General features: G+C 40.3%; 2 protein-coding genes across 3 annotated transcripts in view; one reads left to right on the top strand and one right to left on the bottom strand.

Moving 5' to 3' along the window:
• Positions 1-278: 278 nt before the first annotated feature.
• Positions 279-22,110, bottom strand: LSM3 (LSM3 homolog, U6 small nuclear RNA and mRNA degradation associated). The gene is made up of 4 exons (XM_045832336.1): positions 21,979-22,110; positions 19,749-19,859; positions 12,789-12,884; positions 279-687 (listed from the first exon to the last, which is right to left on the bottom strand). Exons 1-4 carry the CDS (start codon positions 21,997-21,999, stop codon positions 607-609), a joined length of 309 nt encoding a protein of 102 aa, XP_045688292.1. The 5' UTR covers positions 22,000-22,110; the 3' UTR covers positions 279-606.
• An 85-nt stretch (positions 22,111-22,195) lies between these two features.
• The window catches only part of XPC (XPC complex subunit, DNA damage recognition and repair factor), a 42,207-nt gene continuing 40,831 nt past the window's right edge, over positions 22,196-23,571 (top strand). The window contains exon 1 of one of the 2 annotated variants that reach the window (XM_045832335.1): positions 22,196-22,388. In XM_045832335.1, the coding sequence (XP_045688291.1) occupies positions 22,286-22,388 (103 nt within the window). In that variant the 5' untranslated portion in view covers positions 22,196-22,285. The remainder of the gene's footprint in view (positions 22,389-23,571) is intronic. The other variant, XM_045832334.1, reaches the window with a different exon arrangement.

Raw genomic sequence — 23,571 nt, 5'->3', positions numbered from 1 at the left:
TTTACAATGACACATTTCCTGCCCACCTCAAACCCCTTTCTAAGCTGGGTACTCTTCGCTGTGCTCTCACAGCATCCTACACATGCATCGTTATATGGGCACTAATCTCATTGTCCTGCAATTACTGGTTTAAACAACTGCCTCCCCAGAAAACTCAGGGGGGAAGAAGTATACCGACAGCATTTAACCTGGTGCACTGCACACAGCAGGTACATACTGTGAGTGTACAGGTCCAGTGAATGTAAGACATGTGCTTAAAGAATTCACAAGAGACTGCATTAAAAAAAAAAGAAAGCATCAAATTTAATTTAAATTTAAAAATATCAGAAATTGTCTGAAAAAAATCAATGGAGCAAATCAACTCCCCAAAAAGAGGGGCTGCATCTTGGTGATCACATTTGTTGGAAGGGTTAGAGAAAAATAAAAATGCCATTTAGCTTAAGAATGTGTAGGTTATGTGCAAACCAACTCATTTTAGGAGCAGAAGAATTCTTGGTCATTTCTCAACATCAAAATTTACGAAGGTTTCTCTTTTGAGTATCTTCTACATTTAAAGATGCAATCATACAAAGTCTCCTAATTTCCACGTAGGATAAATTCTTTGTTTCAGCCAACTCTCAACGGAGGCGCAACCAGCACAACGCCATCTCCGCGGACAAAGAGCATCGGGATATTCCGTTTTGTTGACTGGAAGAAGAAAAAAAGAACAGAACACATTCACACAAATATTTAGTAGTATTGTTTGTTTGGGTTTGTTTGTTTTTTTTACAAGAGAAATCCAAAAACAAAAAATACAGATTCATCATAACACAAATAAACTGATTAAAAAACCTGATCACTTACCTTTGTAGCACAAAAAAAAAACAATCTATTAACTGTGTGCTTTTCCCAGAGCAATAATGGGGTGGCGACTGGAGCTATCCACCAAAATCCATTCTTTTCCTGGCACACAACTAGATTGTATTTCTCATGCTCCCTTGCAACCAAATACAGCTATGAGACTGGGTTTTAAACCAGTGAGAAGGAAACAGAAGTGACTGACTGATCCATAAACCCCCACAAATTTCCCTCTATGGTCTTCCGCTGCTGGCAAACCCATGGGATGGCAGAACCCTGTGACAGAGGAGGCCTGGGCCCCTGGGGCAAACATCTGGAAGAAAGCCATTATGCTGACCTAAAACTCCACTCAGGACCCTTATTGTGCTGAGCCATTAGATGTTGCTACCACACTCATACACACGAAATGGATACCTTGGGATGTTAGCCTAGGTGTCAAGCCTCAGGCAGTAATAAAACAGACATGGAATGTTTGAAATCCTCTTACGCCTTGGCAAACACATGGTAAAACTGCAATGACTTGGAAAGTAGCCCCAAGACATCCCCAACCTATAGGTTCTAGGAGAAGAGATTAAAAACGTCAGCCATCAGTAGGTGCTGCTGTTAGCCTGACACACTCAGCAAGGAGTATAAGAAACAGACAGATTCAGGAAAAGAACCAGCTGGTGTTCAAGCGGAGATTACAAGACATAGAATTCAAAGGGTTAGAAAAGCCAACTGTTTTTAGACCCCAAACTGTAGACATAAGCAGGAAAAAGCTTTGAGGAACAAAGCCCGGTAAAACTCCCTTTAAAACAAACAGCCTTGAGGCAAAGATCAGATTAAGGGTACTGCTTTCCTACCCCAACTCACTCTGGCAAATGGCCTCCAGGTAGTGAACGTTAATTTTTGAGGGGCAGGAATACAGGTGAGACAGTATTAAATAAAGTATTAAATAAAGGCATCTAAAACCTAGGTCCAGAAAGAACACTGATTGGGGAACCTGGCCCACAGAATTAATTGGAAGTAACCAGATCGTAATCATGCAAGTCCTAATTTTTAAAGAAACTGCATTGCCAAAGAAACCACAGCCTGGATTAAAATAAAGCCTTTGAAGCTCTGCACCACCCAATTTGGGTTGCAAGATTTAGCAAATAAAAATACAGGTCACCCAATTAAATTTCAATTCTAGATAAAGAAAAAGAATTGCTTTAGTGTAAGTATGTACCAAATATCGCATGAAACACACTTCACGTAACAAATGGATCTCTTGTACTACTGGGACAAGGAAGAGGCACATCTCCCCAGGGGATTCTCAAAGCTAAGGACAGGTAACTGCTATATGTTCCCATTCTTTTCTTTACCAAAAGAGTTTTTATGGTGGATAGCCTGTCCCTGCTTTGCTTCAGTGGATGTGGGATGGGCAATGGCAATTAATTCATCCTTTCTAGCTTACAGCAATCTGTACCACAAGTGCCCACATGTAGATCTGACAGAAAACTGCCAATCATGTGGAGATCCCAGACTCTGAACAGGATGTCCTGCTTACCTCTTTTGGGGGTAGAGGTGAGTATGTTCTGTGTGTAGGAAGTAGGGTTCTGAAATACTCACTCTTGTTGGTCTTCACAGAAACTAGACAATCAGTCACAAAACTCAATATAGCCACGCTAATACTGGTGTGTGCAGGTTCCCAGGAACCTCGGGTAGGAAGGTAGGAAGGCAGTGTGCCAGCCAGGCAGCATACTCGTGGGAGCTATTAAAACACTTCAAGGACTCTTTGCTAGCTCCCCAAATGGAGCCACCCTGGCTTAACTGTCCTAAGCTCCACATGGGAAGCAGTATCGCATAATAGTCCCACAAATGTAGCTTCACAGTCACTAGAGAGGGGCATGTACATTACAAGAATCACGTCACACTCAGGGAAGCTCAAAGCTACAGGCTAACAGCACTCTGTGGTTTTCCAACCAGCAACCACTCTCACCATAAGCAATGTTTCCTAGTAAAACAGCTGGCCTTCCACTTACATCATGTTCCTAGGGAAAGAGAACTGGGAAGGATCATTTTCCCATGGAGATAATTTTTAAAAAATCCTATGGTATACAGATATTTAGTTGTCAAGAGAGCAGACTATGGCAGTAATTACTAGCTCTTCATAAAAATTCTTTTTTTTTTCCTTCTTGGATACACAATTAAAGTATATTTCCCAGGCTTCCTTGCAGTTGGGTACGATCTTATCACTGAGTTCTAGCCTAAAGAACGTGAGAAGATAAATGCGGCACTTCAAGGCCAGGTTCATAAAACTGCCCATGAACATTCCTCCACTTCTTCTTGCTACCAGAGGCTGGAGGTGAATGACGACAAAGAGAGGATGGTAGAGCTACCAGATGGGAGGAGCCGGGTTCCTGAATGACTACGTGGAGGACACCTGTCTGGAACAATTATGTGATCAAGAAACAAACTTGGAATGGAGACAACTGTACTTGAACAACAATAAAAAAAGTTAAAAAAAATAAATAAACAAACTTGGGGAAAACAAACAAACAAACAAACAAACTTGAATTGTGCTAAGCTATTACATGTTGGGGGTATTTGTTACCATGGTGTAGCCAACTTGTCTGTAAAGGTAAACTTTCTTTTCTTTCAAAAATTTTCTATTGATTGATTTTAGGGAGAGAGAAGGAGGAAGAGAGAAAGACAAACATCAATTTGCTGTTCCATTCACTGGTTGATTCTTGCATGCGTCCTGACCGGGATCAAATTCACGACCTTGGTATATCTGGACGACACTCTATCCAACCGAGCTGTGCAGCCAGGGCTTGTAAGGGTCATCTTCCAACATCCTGAGGTGAGTTACCCACCCTGAGCTATCTGTTCATAGCATCCATCAGAAGACCAGGCTAAGCCCTGGCTGACGTAGCTCAGTGGATTGAGCGCGGGCTGGGAACCAAAGGGTCCCAGGTTCGATTCCCAGCCAGGGTACATTCCTGGGTTGCAGGCCATAACCCCCAGCAACCGCACATTGATGTTTCTCTCTCTCTCTCTCTCCCTCCCTTCCCTCTCTAAAAAGTAAATAAATAAAATATTAAAAAAAAAAAAAAGAAGACCAGGCTAAAGACAAATAATTTCTGAGAAAAAAAGGGGTTCAGTGTGTAAACTTACATTCTTTAGGTAAGAAAAGAATCCTATACAATCAGAATCAGAAAAAAAATGTAGTGGATTTTGTAGTAATAGTGAATTTCACCCAGAATTTAATATACATACATATACATTTATGTGTAGACTACACAAGTAAACTTTAAGTTTAGTCTCAGATTGAATCAACTAGTTTCAAACAGAAAAGAGTTTATTTCATTGCCAAGGACTGCAGACCCAAGCCTTGCCACCTGTCATCTATAGGATTGGGGGTGAGTGGCTGTGTGTGTTCTTTCTTCCCATCATGTATCAGGTAGGATGACAGACACTAGACGCAGAGATGAATAAAACATGAACCTGTCCTCCTAGAATCCCCATCCTAGAAGTGAAAGTAGAGAAAGCATGAATTTATCCTACAAGAATTACTAAGAAAAAGATAAAATTATTCATGGCAGGATAGTGTGTTAGCAAAAGACTAAAAATGTCTACCTTGTTCATCAACAGCAAAATAGTTAAATAACTTACGGCACATCTATACAGTGGAGCACTGTAAAGCTAAAACCAAAAGTATGAAGAAGCTACATATGAAAATGGAAAAGGCTCTGAGATATATTAAGTTGACAGAGCAATATGTGAAATAGCATGCTATTTAAAAACAGAGGCGGGGAGAATAATCCATTAGCATTAGCATAAAGACACTGAGACACTGAGGAGAATTCTCAAGAAACCAGTAATAATGATTACTCCTCTGGGAATGAAGGTAGAAAGAAAATAGAGGATGGGGTAGAAAACTTGTTTATTACATTACTTTTCATGTTTAGTGACTTTTAAACTGTGTGACTCTATTATCTACTCAAAAAGTTAAACTGAAAGCAATCTGAAGTGGGTAAGAAACAAAATATGGTATGTGTTAAGTATTAGTGAGATATAGATGTGTGTGTGTATATACACACACATATGTGTATATATGATATATATGATGGGATCATGAAGAATTACTTCTGAATGGGAAAGTTTGTAAAGAGAGAAAAGTTCCTTCCATATGGGGAGTTGGCTTAGAGTTGCTCTGTCTAATATGAAATTTGGACAGGTGGTTGAAATAAAATTAAAATTCAATATCCAGCTCCTTAGTCAAGCCAGCCTACATTTCAAGTGCTAAACAGCCACATATGGCTTGGCCACTGTATCGAGCACTGGAGAGTTAGAGCACTTCCACTGTTGGACAGTTCTGCTGGACAGTGGCTGTCTGGGGAAAAGTCTGAGGGAAGTATTGGATGCTGTCTAGAGGCCTACAGGCGAAGGTCTGCAAGATGAGGGAGGATGCTGCAAGCAGAGGGAGCGAGGTGGCTCAGTTCCAAAAGGGCAACAACATCCCCAGGAGAAACCAGGGAGTCAAAGCACGAGGCGTTTGCTAAAGGAAGGTGGTAAACGTGATAGCCAGTTGAAAAGTAGGCTGGGGCCCAGTAATACAGACAGACCTTTAGCAGTTTACAAAACGGAGACCCTAATTATGCAGGGCTGAGAGCAAAAAGTGAGATTGACTGCAACCAACCTTCCCATGAACAAGTCAGTACTCAAGTTAGTTATTCAGAAGTCAATGATCAAGTATGGAAAAACACCTATATGGTCTGTGGGTGTCCCTGTTTTGGTTATGTTGATATATTCATTTGTGATTTCAACAGAGGAAAGACAGAGAGAAAAACATAAAATGGGTCCAACTGAGGAAGCATTTAGTCTGATTTCCTATCTAGGAGAGAAATACCAAGAGTGTAGTGATTGTTTTCCACGTTGCTGCAAAACTGATCATAGGTATTCCCCATAATATCACTGTCTTTCCTTTCTCTGTATCTATAGTTAATATATATTTACATACTACAAGGAGAAATTATCACATATATATCTAAAAATCCTGCAAGGTACTATTGTTTGTACAAGAAAATAGACCTTCTGTATGGAAAATGACATACTATACTTTCTAGAGAAGGAATGGTTTTTTCTTTAACAGTCGAAATGAGAAAAGTATTTTCATTCATCCAAACATATCATTTTTAATATTATATCTAATAAACACAGCAATGCAAAAAAAAGTCTCATTAACTAAACAAACTTTGCTTCTCTTCTGCAGCTACATCTCTGGGAGCCGAAGAGACTGTGTGCACTCAGCAGTGCGCACAGTGGAATGACTCTCAAAGGCGCACTAATGAACCTTAACGGAGGTCAGTGCCGGCTCAGAGAATCTGTTGCATACACTCTGCCCACAGACACACAACACCTTCAGCTTCAGGAGGAACCCACTGCAAGCTGACTGGAATAGGGACGAGAGAGGTAGATCCGTGTCAGCTCACCACAGATCTAAAGTGAGCAGCACTGCTCCTCTCTCTGTAAAGAGACACCACAGTTGAGAAGGATTATTTTCTGTCACAAGCAGGATTCAAGACAAAAGTATGAAAATGTTTATGGGGAGTCTATTTTCACGGTGAAATTTTTAAGTTAATGTTACATCAAAAAAGCAGAATGTAAATTGCACATTCTGCCTGGGTGGTTTGGTTGGTTGGAAGGTCATCCCGCAACCAAAAAGGCTGAGGGTTTGATTCATGGTCAGGGCACATACCTAAGTTGTGGGTTTGATCCCCAGTAAGGGTGTATACAGAAAGCAACCAATTGATGTTTTTCTTTCTCTCTGTCCCTATCCACTTTCCTCTCTCTCTAAAACCAATAAAAACATACCCTCAGCTGAGAATTCTAAAAATTGTTAAAATTATATATTCTATATTTCATCACATTGAAGACATCATTTGTAAACTTCAGTTCAACTAAAAAAGGAAAAATGCTTCCAATTAAACTATGACACAATTTCTTCCCACATCTCATCTGTGAGATACAAATGCATTTTAGAAATGCTAAAATGTAAGAAAAAGAAAGTGCATCTTAGAATTGCTACATTATGATCTCCATGTTAATTTAAAAAAAAAAAGCAACAAGGACTGAAACAAAATATAAGAAAATATTTTCAGTGGATATTTCTGGTTGGCGGGATGGGTAGTTTTTATTTTTCTTATATTGTTTTTGTCTTTTCTAAAGTCTCGGTGAATATGCATTATTTTTGCGCTCAGGAAAAAAAATACTTTTTTAAGTGCAAGGGATTAAAAACTCTCAATTTATTTCCATTGAGACCAACAGAGACAGACTATGTGAGGTGTTTCAACATAAAAGGAGTTTAGTATTTTAACCGGAAAACAACTTCCCACAGTAGCTATTCAGGGATCTTGTTAATATATCACCTAACATGGAAAAGTTCTACCGATGAAATCTTCTCTGCTCTAAACAAAGATAAAAGTGACTGTTACATTTGGTAACAGTTTGAGCTTTTATTTGCCCCAGATGTCTTACAAGAGGAAGTTCCTATTTTTGTCTCAGAGGCCCTACCACCAAAACCTGCCAACATGACCACCTACCCTTTACCTGCAAGGGATTTCATAATGCTTTTTGGCTTGAGAGGTCTTACAGTTTTGTCTCTAGACTGGGAATCATGTCTTAGCAGAGAGCAGGATGTGGGGTCTTGTCTCAGCCAGGCAAAAAATACTACTGATAGCTGTGTTTTCATAACACTTCTAAAATGTAAAAAAAAAACCTGTGTTTTTCAAGCTTCTTTGGTATTGAACACCCTAATACTAAATTCAAGTAATACTTGTATAGTATACTAAATTCTAATATATTTATCTCTCATCCCTGAATTTATCTAACTCTTCTCTAGTTAATACTTTCTTGGGGCAGAGGTTCTCCAATTTTAAGGTGCCTTAGAACCACCTGTTTAACAGCTTGTTAAAACTCTTTCCCTGGGATCCATGCCTAGAGATTCTCACTCAGTAGGTCAGGATTTGGCCCATGAATATGCATTTCTAACCCGATCAAGTGGTGATGCCAATACTCATGGTTCAAGAATCACCCTGGGAAAAACAAATATCACAGGTCTGCTTTCTGCTATTATGTAGCAGCACTTCCTTCTGGTTTCCTTCAAAGTTGTAGCAGGTGCATCTAGTTCTAGGACACTAGGTTTAGTGAAAGAGTCTGTGCTCCCCAAAACAACTGATCTAGTTCATTCAAACCCTTACTCAAGTGATAATATTTCTGAATGAAAAAAGTTCCTTCCCTCTTGTCCTGGCTGGTATGGTTCAGTGGATGGAGTGCCAGCCTGTGAACCGAGGGTCGCCTGTTTGATTCCCAGTCAGGGCTCATGCCTGGGTTGTGGGCCAGGTCTCCAGTAGGGGGTACGCAAGAGGCAACCACACACTGATGTTTCTCTCCCTCTCTTCTCCCTCCCTTCCCCTCTCTGAAATAAATAAAAATCCAAAATAAAACAAAAAGGTTCTGTCCCTTACCTTCATGTGAATTCATTTCTTCCATAATGATTCTCCATTGATTCAATTATAGTTTTCTGGAGATCCAGGGAACAAAAATGAACACAGCAGCATTTTCCAAGGTAAGCAGCTTCTGTGATTGCCCCCAGTGATCCCTGCCTCCTGGTGTTTATGCCCTTCGGTAATCACCTCCCTTTGAGTGTGGCTGAAACTTGTGCCTTGCTTCTAACCAATGGAATACTGCAAAAGCTATGAGGTGTCACCATCATGATAGATAGTAACTTCCATCTTTCAAGCCAACTCTTCTGCTGGGTTTGATAACGCAAGCTACCAGGTGGTGGTAGAGGCCAAAATGGCAAAGAACTGAGGCTCTCAGTCCAACAACTTCATGGAGCTGAATCCTGCCAACAACCAGGAAAAGTTAGCTTGGAAGCAGATCCTCCCCAGCAGAGCCTTCAATGAGACCCCAGCCTTTGTGCAGCTCATGAGAGACCCTGAAGCAAATGACCCAGTTAAGCTGTGCCTAGACACCTGACCCACAGAAACTGTGAGCTAATAAATGTGTGCTTTTAAGCCACTAAGTTTTGGGGTAACTTGTTATGCAGCAGTATGTATTCTTAAGACAAGTACTATGGTTATATAAGTTTGGGAAATACGATACAATTTCACAGAGACAGCAATGCAGATTAGGTTTAACCCAGGCCGAGTTCGCTGGGCTGTTAGAATTAAATATGGTGCATATAGAATGGATAGCACAGTGCCTGACACACAGCAGGCATTCAGCAAAGGTTAGTCCTCCAACCTCACACACTTCCCTTTGTCTACTATTAGAATGAGTAGAATACTTTCTCCTATCTAGTGCATACTCCCCTAGATATTTTGCCTAATTGTTCATGTTCAAGGCACCTGAAATTTTTCTGTGTGCTAGGCACTTTACGAATTAGATTTTAAAGCTCCGAGTGGCAGGGACCAAGCATGCCTGCCAGATCCTAGAGATTTATGTGATAATCTCTTGTATTCAATCTACCCATGTTAGCTCAGCAAGAACTTAAGTCCTAGCCTACCAACGTCAAGATGTCACTGTCCACCAATTCCATCAATGACTCTAAAAGCTCCAGCTCCTAATACAAAGAGCCCTGCAGGCTTTGAAGCCAGTTAGACATAGGTTTGAAATCCCTACCATATTTTTTCCTAGTTGAACTTAGTTTCTTCAGCCAGAAAATGGGAATATCACTGACCTCAGTGTTACTGGGAGATCAAATGTGATAAAACACACAAGGCTTTGGCACACAGCAGTTATTCAAGACATTAATTTCCTTCACCCACCCCTCTTTATTCTCTTCCTGAATAAGTAAATATTTTCTCTATCTTTTTTTTGTTCTCGCAAAGTATTCCCTCCAAGTTCAATTTGTGCAAGTGTTTTCCCCTAACATTATTTAGTAGAGAACTCAGAACTAGAGATTTTTACATATCGAAGAACTAAGAGCTCGCCCTGGCTGGCGTAGCTCAGTGGATTGAGCCTGGGCTGTGAACCAAAGTGTCGCAGGTTCGATTCCCAGTCAGGGTACATGCCTGGGTTGCAGGCCATGACCCCCAGCAACCACGCACTGATTTTTCTCTCTCTCTCTCTCCCCCTCCCTTCCCTCTCTAAAAAATAAATAAATAAAATCTTAAAAAAAATGCCTGTTTAAAAAAAAAAAAGAACTAAGAGCTCATTGTCAGTCCCCTTGTTTTTCAGTTGAGGAAGCGATTATGGAAAGAGGCTGACTTACTGTTACAAACCATAACGCTGTCAAATCTTGGAAAAAAAAGACAGACATCCTCAAATAAAATTAATAAAAAGGTAAAATGTTAACAGCCTGATAAAAGTAGTTAGCAAGTTATATACCACAAGTTGAAACTGGATTAAAATGAATTCTTAAAATGTAACTTTTTCATCTGCTCATACTATTTCCACTTCCCAGTTAATTTAAAACTTCATTGATAGTACACACCGTGACTCTCTCAGACTGCACTTCATTACCTCCACTCCCTCCCGGCTCCGTACTCCTCCACCAGCCTGACCACACACTCACTGCCTAGAGACAAGGCACTGTGGGGAACAGAATGAATGTCCTGGTCTCTGCCATCAAATAGTTCACAAGACGAAAAGAATATAGAAAGGAAAAAGTGAGTAAGATCTGTGTCAGCTCAAAGTGCCATGGGTTAGAAGATACAACCAAAGGAAGAAATGACCAGAGGAAGAAAGAAGATCAAGATGGTCAGAGAAAGCATCACAAAAGAGGTAGGGATGAGCTGGTTCTTGAAACAGGCTTTGTGGGAAGAGACAAGACAGTCCAGCTAGGTAAAATATTATGGGAAAAGACAGACGTAGAACGGTAGAGGGCACACTCTGAAGGCAGTCAACTTAGCTACAGTCATCAGAATGGAGAATGGAAAGTTACAATCACACTATGGAGGGCCTTAACCTAACCTGAACTTACACTTTGCTCTATAGGCCGTAGAATGCCTTAAATAAGTCTCTAAGCATGATTGTGATGAATAAAAGCAGTGTTCGAGGACAATTACCGTGGCAGTCAGTCAGGTACAGGCTAGAACGGAGGTGCACACAAAGAAAAGTGCCTGAGCTAGGGTCATGGTGATAGAAAACAAAGTGATGACACATATCAACATGAACAAGGAATCAAATGAAGTAGTTACTGACCAGTGGGAGTGAAAGGGAGATTCAGAAATTCATGGTCTAAATAAATGAGCAAATCATAAACAGAAGCAGGGAATTTTTGAAGGTAAAGGACACCAGTTTAGTTTTAGATATACTAGAGTTGAGATAACATCCACAGAAGAGAATTTTCAATAAGAATGTTGGAAGTAAGAGCAAAGCTCAGAAAAGGAAAGAGACTGAAGACAGGTTTATCCACATTTATATTGGCCACCTATCACAACCTGCTGCCAGCTCTCCATGCACCAAACTCAGTGCATCCTATTATAATCCTGGGAGGCATGCCCAGGTACTGGCATTTTACAGAGGAGGTCCCCAAGGCTCAGGAAGTTTCTATAACTTGTCCAAGTTCACATAACTCATCACTAGCAGCCAGGATTTCAACCCTGATCTATTAAGAGCCCACACTTTTATGCTGTACTGACTACTGTTATAGACTCATGGCTTATAAAATACAAGCTACTAAATTATATCTTTGAGGGGAAAAAGTGCAAATAAAAAAAGCAAGCCCATGTTCAAAGAGAGAGAGAAAGAAAACTAGCAAAGGAGTCAGGAGTGGTGGAAGGTGGAAAGCCATGATAAAGCAGAACTACAAAACCAACAAAGGCAAACATTTGAACACTTACTATATATCTGCTGCTAATCTGAAGGCTGTATTAAGTGGGTCCTACTACCACCCCCACTTTACAGAGGAGGAACTCAGTCACAGACAAGTGGGTAATTTGGTATAACTACACAGCTGGCAAGCAAGGGAGTCAAGATTTGAATCCAGGTTTAAACCACTATGCTCTAGAAGGACCCAAGACTGCCTTCCCAATACTTAAAAGACTTAACAACAAACATGATTTTTTATATTTGAAGAATAAAATGTGCCAATATTTGGAAGATCTGCGTAACTCAGTGAACTAATATGTTCCAAATGACCAGTGCTTGATGTTATAAAATCACACAGGTGTAAAAGATCCATTCAAGGTGCAAAGTAGACCAATGAATTTGCATATAACAAAAGTACAAAAAGTTCAATAACATGGTTTCACATTCCACACTGCAACTAACCTTTAAGAAACCACCACTCTTGAGTTTGAGGATAGCACCAAAGGCAAGTATCCACAAAAAATACCCCCAACTATCTATCTGTGAGGTTGAATTTTCTTCAATTATAACATATCACAACACATTAAATGCAGAAGAAAAAATGTGAGAAACTAGATGTAATTAAGCCACACAATAGATTTGCAAAAATGTGAAACAGACACTTTTCACTAAAAATTGTTTTAGAAAAGTTATTGTTCATAAGAATGCTACTTATGTTAACATGATAGGTTTATTATTTTTAATGCATTAATAAATATTTTAAAATTTCTCAGTTTTAGTTTCTATTAAGTATTGATACATCAAATCCACATCAAACAAAAGAACACTGTCGGTATTATTGTTATATATTAGCACACACAGGCATTTTACACTGTCGTATCTTATTGAATCCTGACAATCATAGGAGGTTAAGTGGTAGTATTCCTGCTCACCAATGGGGAAATTAAGTCTGCAAAGTTAATTCCTTGCCCAGCATACCCCAGGTAAGTGGCCAAGCCAGAGCTAAAAACCAGGTCTGTCTGATCCCAAAGACTTTGCTTTTAATTGCTACACTCCACTGAGTCCATAAGTAGGTGTCAAAACATGACAGGCTTTCCATAAACGTTAAGCTGTTGGATGTTAAGAACAATTGGCATTTTAAAAACAGTAAGTAGAATCGCATGACTTACTTTATATATCTCTTCATATGTTTCTTCATCAATTTCTATAGTAGTCACAGTTTCTTCCACATCTCCCAGTATCATATTTAAATGTTGATCATAAGCCTAAAATGGGAGGGTAAAGAACCAAAAAATTTACAAAATTAAGAAACAAAGAATGGGGCTTACAATATGCAAATGGCTCTATTACAAGTAACACATAGTACTTATACCACAAGACAAATGCCATATGATCTCACCTATAAGTGGAACCTAATCAAAACGAACAAGCAGGCAAAATATAACCAGAGACATTGGAACAAATAACAAACTGACAGTAACCAGAGGAGAGGGAAGAGGGTAATGGGGGAAAAGGGGGAAGGGCCATCAAGAAGCATGTACAGGGGACACATGGACAAAGCCAAAGAGAGGTAGGATCGAGGGTGGGGCTGGGGGAAATGGAGACAACAGTACTTGAACAACAACAATAAAAAAAACTTATACCATAAACTTTTACTTGCAAATAAAAAATAATCTTGGGTTCCAGCCAAGATGGAGGCATAGGTAGAAATGCTTCACTTTCTTGCACAACCAAAAGCAGGATAACAACCAATTTAAAAACAATTAACAACCAGAACTGCCAGAAAGGCAAACTGCATGAAACTCCGGCAACCAAGGAGTTAAAGAAACATTCATCCAGATTGGTGTGCCGGGACAAAGAAATATGGCCCAAATGAAAGAACAGATAAAAACTCCAGAAAAAAGGCGAAGCGACAAGGAGATAAGCCAACCTATCTGATGCAGAATTCAAAACACTGGTAATCAGGATGCTCACAGAACCGATTGAGCTCAGTCAAAAAATGAAGAAACAAATGAAGACTACACAAAGTGAAATAAAGCAAAATATGTAAGGAGCCAACAGTGAAGGGAAGAAAACCAGCACTCAAAGCAACGATTTGGAACAAAAGAAAGAAATAAACATCCAACCACAACAGAATGAAGAAACAAGAATTCAAAAAAATGAGGAGAGGCTTCAAAACCTCCAGGACATCTTTAAACATTCCAACATTCAAATCATAGAGGTGCCAGAAGGAGAAGAATAAGAGCAAGAAATGGAAAACTTATTTGAACAAATAATGAAGGAAAACTTCCCCAATCTGGTAAAGGAAACAGACTTCCAGGAAGTCCAGGAAGCTCAAGAGAGTCCCAAAGAAATTGGACCTAAGGAAGCATACACCAAGGCACATCATAATTAAATTACCCAAGATTAAAGATAAGGTGAGAATCTCAAAAGCAGCACAAGAAAAGGAGACAAGTTACCTACAAAGAAGTGCTCATAAGATTATCAGCTGATTTCTCAAAAGAAACCTTACAGGCAAGAAGGGGCTGGAAAGAAGTATTCTAAGTCACGAAAGGCAAGGACCTACATCCAAGACTACTGTATCAGCAAAGCTATCATTTAGAATGGAAGGGCAGATAAAGTGCTTCCCAGATAAGGTCAATTTAAAAGAGTTCATCACCAAGCCTTTATTATATGAAATGTTAAAGGGAATTATCTAAGAAATAAAATAAGATAAAAAACTATGAAGAGTAAAATGACAACAAACTCATGACTATCTATAACTGAACCTAAAAAACAAAAACGAAAACTAAGCAAACTAGAACAGGAACAGAATCACAGAAATGGAGTTCCCACGGAGGGTTATCAATGGGGAGGAGGAGGGGGAGAATGGGGGGGGGGTTAAGGTACAGGAAATAAGAAGCATAATTGGTAGGCATAAAATAGACAGGGGGATGTTAAGCATAGTATAGGAAATAGAGAAGCCAAAGAACTTATATATACAATCCATGGACATGAACTAAGGTGTGGGGGGAATGCTGCCAGGGTGGGGGGGTACAGGGCAGAGGGGGGAGAAAAGGGAGAAAACAATTGGGACAACTGTAATAGCATAATTAATAACATATACTTAAAAATAGTAATAATCTTGGTGAATAAATATACTGTTTCATCAGAAATCATTTCCAATAATAACGGAATTGACCTGATAAAAATACAAAACTGTTTAAATGGCCAAAAATTAGTTAAAATAATTTGAAATTATTTTTAAAGTGTTCACCCTACTTTTTATCCAAGGCACTTCCATCATTTATAATAATTAATTATAAAAATAACAAATTCACCAGACTTTTTTTTTAATCCTCATTCTAGGACTTTTTTTCATTGCTTTTAGAGAGGAAGGAAGGGAGGGAGGGAGAGAAAGAGAGAGATACAGAGAAAGAAATATCAATATGAGAGAGAGAAATATGATGGTTGCCTTCTTATATGCACCACGACCAGGAAATGAACCCATGACTTTCTGGTCTATAGGACGATGCCCCAACCAACTGAGCCACACTGGCCAGGGCTAGGCTTCTTTCAATTCCATCTCTAACAGTGTGGAAATAAAATTCTTTGTTTAATTGCTAAGATGATGGTATTATAGTCTCCTAAAGGCATAGGACACCATTATTCAATCCTCCCTGTCCTAAACTAAACACCATAAGGTAGTGTAAGTAAAGCAACACTCCACCCATTTATAACCTAGCCAGAACTAACTGTGTATGGCACTTGTGGGCTTAACCAATAAATGCTGCAATACAATGTTCAGGGATGTCCTTGATCTGAACTCCAAAGCTCCCGCATTTTACTAGAAGGTGAACCTCCAGGGGGCCTTATTCAGAACCCACTAACTTTGCTTACTTTTAACAAAGTGTTACATGGTTTACTAGCTCACATCAAAATAAAAGTATTCAATCCACCACATGGGGAACTGCTAGGCAGAGCACACCAAGAGCAAAAATCTATAGATTAGGGCCAGAAAAACAAACAAAATGTTTGGGGCTGTTTAGTATAGAGGCAATATAATTTCTACATAGGGAACTAAAGAAGCTTCAAAGAAGGAACAACTATAAAGGACACATGGACAATAACAAGGGGGGTGGAAACAGGAGAGGGTGGTGGAGTGGGGAGGGGTGGGGGGAAAGTCAGAAAACTATACTTAAACAATAAAAATCAAAAGTATTAAAAAAAAAAGAAGCTTCAAAGAGTTAAGGCAGTATGTTTATCCCAGAGTATCTCTCCATGTGCAACTGACTGGCACAGGTGATTAAACTCAGTTCTGTCTTTCTTGGCAAAGTTGCTACTATTTCATTTCCTGGGATTCCTCTTCCCCTAAGGCTATCTGTATATTAAGACTAACGTCTCCCTAGGTCCTTACTTCTTTTCCAAGAATAGCAGGTTCTTTACTTTTAGGTTTTATGGGAGGTAGAATCATAGTACTTAAGAGTGAGGCTGAAGCCAGACTGCCTAGGTTCATAACCTGGCCCTCCATTTACTGACTGTGTCACCTCATGCAAGTAACTTCACCTTTTTGAGCCTGAGTTTCTCCAACTATAAAACAGGGATATTTAGTATCTGCCCTCATAGGGTTGTTACAAAGATTAAATGGGATATGTATTAGATACCAAAACATTTGGAATAATTAATGCTCAATAAATTTTAGCTATTTTTAATCACTTTTGGGTAGAATGGCAGTAATAAAAACAATGCAATCTGAAAAGTAACACATTTACCAACAAGAAGCAAAACCTTTAGTTTCTCTCCCTGAATAAATGGGTCCACTTCAAGGCACCAATCCTATAAATATAAATGCAGATACACAAAAAATGTACAAAAATGCATATTGCAGCATTATTTATAGTAGCAAAAAATGGAAAACAATCTAAATATCACTACTGCCATATAAAGAATTCCATGTAGCTCCCAGTCAAGATGACAGCACAAGTAAACATGGCACTCGCATCCTCCCGCCACATCAAAATTACAATTAAACTACTGAACAACCATCATTCAGATCTACCCAAAATCTGGCTAAACAGAAGTCCTACCACTAGTAAATTAAAGAAGCCACATGGAGACTGGTTGGAGGGTCAGAGATGCTGAAGGGGGTGTTCCCACATCCATGTTTGGCAGCAAAAAAACAGAAGGGATACGTTGGTTGCAGATGTCCCCCCAAGGAGAGGAGCAAGGGGTTCCAGACCCACACCAGATCCCCAGGCCCAGGATTCTAGTGCTGGGAAGAAAAGTTCCCCTAACTTCTAGCTGTAAAAACCAGCAGAAAGTGAGACTGAGTGAGAGACGAAGGCTTCTGGAGTCCTGGGCAATTCTTCTGAAAGGGCCCACAGACAGAGTTACCTGACTCACTCTTTTTTTCTGAGCTCCAGCACTGGTACAGCGGATTGAAAGGCACCAAGAACATATGGGGAAGAAGTGAAGTATCTGGCATCAGAGTGAGAGTTGGGGAGGGCAGTTTTCTACCAGACAAAAGTGCTGGTAGAGGCCATTGTTCATTTGATGAGCATTCCCCCCAAAGCCAGCAGGCTGGTGCCTTATCTGAGACTACATCAACCTGGCTAACACTGTTTACCCCACCCTGTTCATTCCCTGAGGCCTCACCCCACAAAACTTGGGGGCCCACCCAAGCTGTTTCCAGTGCCTTTTCCATACAAATGGCCTGTCTTGGCTCATGCTTTAGACTTTACTAAAATCTCTCAAACAAGTGACATCTGGCCTCAGCTGCCCTGTACCTCTCACTAAGTGGCCCCAGGCTTGGCACTAGCAGCAGCTGACAATGGTCTGCAGCTTGGCCTCTCCTGGGCACCTACAAGCCCAGCACAAGCAGCAGTCAGCTGCAGATCACTATGTAGCTCAAGCCGCATGGCCCCAGGCAGAACACAAGTGGTTACGGACCTTCACCTGAACCTCCCAGGAGGTGCCAGAGCCAGCACTCCCTGTGGGCAGCTGCAGACCATGCTGAACACCACTGTGGTGTATCACCACAGTGATACATTCACAGGGTAAATTCAGCAGGCATCAGAGCCCTGCTAAAGTAAGTCCTGCTCTGTTGGGCGGACCCCTCCAGCCAGTCCTCGCAGATAATCCACCTGGGGAGTAAATCCCATTGATGTGCCAACACAGATCAAGGTTCAACTACAACAGGAAGGGGTACACAGCTCACATGGGGTTGGGGGAACACAACTGGCGTGCCCAGTTTCAGTGATCAGGGAGGGCTGTGTCACTGGACCCTACAGACACCTACTACATTAGGCCACTCTACCAAGCCCTGGAGACACAGCAGCTCTACCTAATACACAGAAATAAACACACCGAGGCTTCCAAAGTGAGGAGGCAATGAAACGTGTCCAAGTGAAAGAACAGAACAAACTCCAGAAAAAGAACTAAATGAAACAGAGACAAGCAATCTACTAAATGCAGAGTTCAAAATACTGGTTATATGGATGCTCAATGAACTTAGGGGAAGAGTAGCTGAACTCAATACTTTGATAGCATACAAAGGAGATGGAAACCATGAAAAAGAATCAGTCAGAAATGAAGGTTATACTACCTGAAATGAAGAATAATTTACAGGAAATCAACAGTAGAGTAGATGAAGCTGAGAATCAAATCAGTGATTTGCTATATAAGGAAGCAAAAACACCCAAACAAAAGAGCAAAAAGGAAAAGAAAGAACCACCCAAAATGAAGATAGTGTAAGGAGTCTCTTGGACAATTTCATGCATACCAACACTGACATCAATGGCATGCCTGAAGAAGAGAGAAAGAAGTTGAAAACCTATTTGAAAAAATGACAATAAAACTTCCCTAACCTGGTGAAGGAAATAGCCATCCAAGTCCAGAAGTGCAAAGAGTCCCAAACAAGACGAACCTAAAGAGGCCCACACCAAAACACAGCATAATTAAAACACGAAAGTTAAAGATGAAGAGAGAATCTTATAAGCAGCAACAGAAAAGCAGTTAGTTATCTATAAGGGAGCCCCCATAAAACTGTCAGCTGATTTCTCAACAAAAACTTTGCAGGTCAGAAGTATTCAAAATGATGAAAAGCAAGGACCTATAACCAAGATTACTCTACCCAGCAAAACTATCATATAGATAAATAGCTTCCCAGATGAAAATTAAAGGAGTTCATCACTACCAAACCAGTATATAAAATGTCTGTCTTCTTTAAGAAGAAAAAATGATAAAAAATATGAACAATAAATACTTATCTATCAACAAATGAATATAAAAGAACAAAATAAAGAAGCAGAACAGAAACAGACTTATATAGAGAATATTTTGACAGTTGTAATATGGGGGATGAATGGAAAAGGTGACAAGATTAAGAAGTACAAATTGGTTGTTACAGAATAGTCATGGGGATTAAAGTATGGCAATATAGTCAATAATATTCTAATAACTACATATGGCATACATCTCAAACTAATACTGTAAGTCAACTGTAACTGAAATATAAACAAATGACTTAAATTAAATTAAAAAACTCCATGTAAGCATTGAAAAAAGTAAGGATTTAAATGCGTTCATGATCAATAACTTCCAAGGAAGATTAAGTGAAATAGAAAGGTGCTCAAAAATATTTATAGCAAGATCCCATTCTTTTAGAGATGGTGTATATAGTGCAAACATATACATATGGACATAAATATAAATATATACACGTGAATATACAGAAAAGGTCTGAAAAACCAGAGACCCAGTTTTTAATAGTGGTTACCAGCAGAAGAAATGGGATTTCACCTTTTACTCTACATACTTCTGCGCTGTTTAATTTTTTTCCACAAGAAAACACAGATCTATGTATATGTCAGTAATTTAAAGAACATTTAAATAAAAGAATGGAGACACGTTATTTGCAAATAGAAGTAAAAAAATTAAAGAATAGACTCAAATTTGTTAGGAAAAAAATGTTAAAAATATGAATAAATAAGTTTTGACTTACAGAAATACAGGTGACCTTCCACTTTGCTATCTTCTACATTCAAAATGCTCTTCCACAGTGGACATTTTCTACATTTGAAGGGCATGAGAGTAGGGGGAGATGACAAGAAAATCATCTGATTTCAAGGTAATTTAATAAATTTACTTACATGTAATCTACCTCGAAGTTCTCTGTCATTTCTCATTTTCACATAAATTCGCTCATCCAGGCTGAGCCTGATAAGATCCAGGGGCTCTTCTACGGTGTTGGTAGTTTGTTGCTGATAAAAAAAACAGGCTTAGTAATATAATTACTAGAGAGAATGTAGTGCTCAAATCAATGCTATGCTGTGTGCCTGGGCAAATAACCTAACACCTCCATGTAGGAGTCTCATAGTTTGTAAAATGTGGATTACAATAGTACACACCTCATACTGCTTGTTATAAGGCTTAAATGACACATGAAGAGTACCTAGCACAAAGTAAATGCTATCTATACAAATGAGAGCTGAAACACACACACAAGAAGGAGTTATACAGCAACATAATGACTGTACTTTGTTCCCTGAAAATCCAAACTTCCTGACCCAATTTCAGGGTATAGGGAGTCACTGTCAGGGATGTTAGCCTTATCTCAAATATCATTTAGTAATTTGAAAAATATTCACTTAATGATTAGTATACACTAGCCTGATTGCTAAGCAGAGATGGAGGTTTGGGGGAAGATTATGAGTTCAGTACAGGGCAGGCTGACTTTAGGGTGCCAAATGGCCAATAAGAAAAATATATTAATCAGGCTGTATAGAATACTGGCCGAAAGCACTGGTTTGGGAGTCAGGCAACATGAGGGCAACTCCTGACTCTGACATTTATGAATCAAGATTAAAAATTATGCCATCTCTAGTTCTGAGTTTTCTTGGCTATAAAATGAAGAAGCCACAATCTTCCCTTCATGATTCTTAGGATTAAATTAGCTAACATATTTAATGTATTTAAAATAGTATCTGGCAAAGAGTATGTATAAATGATTGTTACTGTTTATATTAAAGAATATTTGGAAACAGGTGTCAGATCAGGGCCAGGATGACTTGGGGTCATCCATGTGGTTGGGATGGATGGTTGAAGGCAGGAGAGTTGATAAAATTATTCAGAGAGAGCTTCTTCAGTGAGTACAGGAAGCCAATGGAGGAAGGTGACTGAACATTACAGGCTCTACAGCCTTAAAAGGCTAGGTGAGAGAAGGAAAAAAAAAAAACACTGGACTCAACTGGTCCCCATCCCTAGTTCAACCGGTGTTTGTTAAGGACCAACTAGGTTACAACGATACAGAAGTTACTCCCTGCCCTCAAGGCTCATGCTAGTCCAGGGAGGTATATAAATAATTATAATACTATAAGAATATACACATGGCAGAGGACTACTGCTCCTTTAGCTTGTCGGGGGTGCCCACTCTCTACCCTTTTCAACCTGTAGCTTTAAATATTCCTTTGCAAAGAGGCCTCATTGATCACCCAATTCATTCACTCAATAAATGTGCTGAGTGTTTCCAGCCCTGTTCTAAATCCCAAGGACAGAACAGTGCACAAAACTCCTGTTCTTAAGAAATGCACATTCTGGGAGGCAGGAGCAGGAGACAGACATTACATGAAGCTTGCACTTAATATGAACGAATAACATGTCATGAAATTAAAAAAAAAAAAACAGACTGGGGAGAGTGCTATTTTATGTAGGAGGCCAAAAAAGTCCTCTTTGATGAGGTGAGATTTCAGTAGAAGTTGTGGCCTGATGCACAACGATCAACAATCTGAGGAAGAGTATGTTGGGAAGGAGGAAGGGTAGGGAGAAAGCCTGTAGGACTATCAGTTCTCCTGTAAACCAGTTCCTTGTTTGTTGCCTTCATACCACATCTCAGTTTCTACATATCGCACATATTTGCGTTTACTTTTTATCTGTCCTCCACAGTACAAGATCCAAGTGGGGTCAATGTCGGGGTCCCTGGTGTTTAGAGCCGTATCTAACCATACAAAGCTGATGTTCAAGAAGTATCTGTTGAAGGAGTAATAATTGTAGCGCTCAGTAATGACAAAACTCCGTAACTTTATTATCACGCTAGTAGAATCCCGACAGTTCTGTGAGGCACGCATGGAGAATTCCCATTCTGTAGATAAAGGTGAAACTCAGAGAAGGGAAAGAGCGGGCGGAGAAACTAGTTTTCAGGCGGACTTCTAAAAAGACTTCAGGGCCTGAGGCAAAATTCAAAGCCGTAACAACCCAGAGACAAGCGGCAAGATAGACTACCTTCTATAAACTTGAAGAAAGCAGCCCTAATATGCAAAACCGAACAGGGCCAGCTGGGCGTGAGGATGCCGCTATTCCACGAGCAACTCAAGAAGCACTCACCTGGTCCACGTCGTCCGCCATGTTTCAAACCCTGCGCCCTTTCCCGACTCTCGCGTTATCACTCGAGCCTCTCCAAGCTCGGAAACGCGAGAACGCCATGCACCGGAAGTAAAAGTCTGTTTTGCCTCCTCTTGCTTCCAGCAGTTTGCATTGCTTATTAGAGGCGGAACTTCGTCTTGGGGCGTGGCTTAGTATATAAAAGACAGGGGCGTGGTCAGGCATCTTCCCACCTGGGGGCGTAGCCGGACCACAAGCGGCTTCCCGCAGCCTCCTGCGTCACTCGAAAAAGTAGTTTTGCCCGGGCAACATGGCCCGGAAGCGGGCCGTCTGCAAGGAGTCGAGGGGGCACGAACCACGCAGCCAAAAGGCCAAGGGTAGGAGCACTGTCCAGCGTGAAGAAAAGGAGGCAGGTGAGAGCGAAGCCAAGCTGGGCTTAGGAGGAGACGCTGAAGGAGATCCGGCAGCAGGCCTTGGGTTCGGGGAGTGGGGAGTTCGACCCCGTGGAGATGTGGGGCAGAGGCTGCGCCGCGCGCATCTTTGCTAAGGAGCGGACGTTACCGGAGGCAGGTGTTTGTGCTGCTTCCGGCTCCTCCCTGACGTCGCTCTGCCTCTGTCCTCAGGCAAGGAATGAAGCTCTCTGAGCGGTTACTAACCACGAACTTCCCCTGCTATTCTCTTTTCTGGTCTTTGTTACCCACAACATAAAGCCCAACCTCCTGGTAGATGCAAAGGGCTGAATAGAAAAGGGATTTGCAGCTGTTTGTGTCCCCAGAAGACAGTGGACCAGGACAATCAGTGCTGTTATTGTGCTCACTCCCAGAATAATATCGTCAGCTAAAGCTCACCCCATACTTTCAGATTTGGATCCAACCTGACTTTACGTGGATATAAGATAGGCTTCTTATTCTTATGTTTGTCTTGGGCAAAGCAAAACTCTTGGTGTTCCCCTTTCAACTTGCCTCTTCCCCACCTCAATAAATGATCCCATCACCCACTAGTTAAAGTAAACACCTCCTTTTCCTTAAACGCAAACATCCAGTCCATCAGCAAGTCCTATCACTTCAATCTCAGAGCTATATCTCATTTCTCCACTTCTATTTATTTCCATGACCCCGGCCCCTGCCCAAGCCATCACTTTGTTAGTTGAACGACCACAGTTGCCCCTTCACTGGTCTCCCTATTCCCATTCCTCCTCCTGCAATAAATAGTTCACCCAGCAACCCAAGTGATGATCTTAAAAAAAAAAAAAATCAGATCATAACATGCTCCTACTTCAAACTTTCTGTGATTTCCCATTGCTCTTGACATAAAATCCAAATTCCTCATCATAGCCTGCAAGTCCCTGCATGATTTGGCTGTTGCTACCTCAATAATCTTGTTGATTTATTTGCTTCCTTTTTGATTGCCCATGTTACTAGAATTTAAGCTTAAAAAAGCATCTTATTTTTGCTATTGTCTCACCCCACATATACTAAGTGCTCAATAAATATTGTTAATAATTGCAAAATGCATGCTGTGGAGAGATTCATGAAATAACTAGGTAATGGATTAGACTAGATAACCAACAGGGGTGCAACATTTGAATATTTTCAG

This window comes from Phyllostomus hastatus, unplaced genomic scaffold (assembly GCF_019186645.2).
Source record: "Phyllostomus hastatus isolate PE091 unplaced genomic scaffold, TTU_PhHast_1.1 phas_contig_16, whole genome shotgun sequence".
NCBI lineage: Eukaryota > Metazoa > Chordata > Mammalia > Chiroptera > Phyllostomidae > Phyllostomus > Phyllostomus hastatus.
The sequence above is the reverse complement of the archived record's forward strand: the minus strand, read 5'-3'. Positions and strand labels throughout refer to the sequence as shown.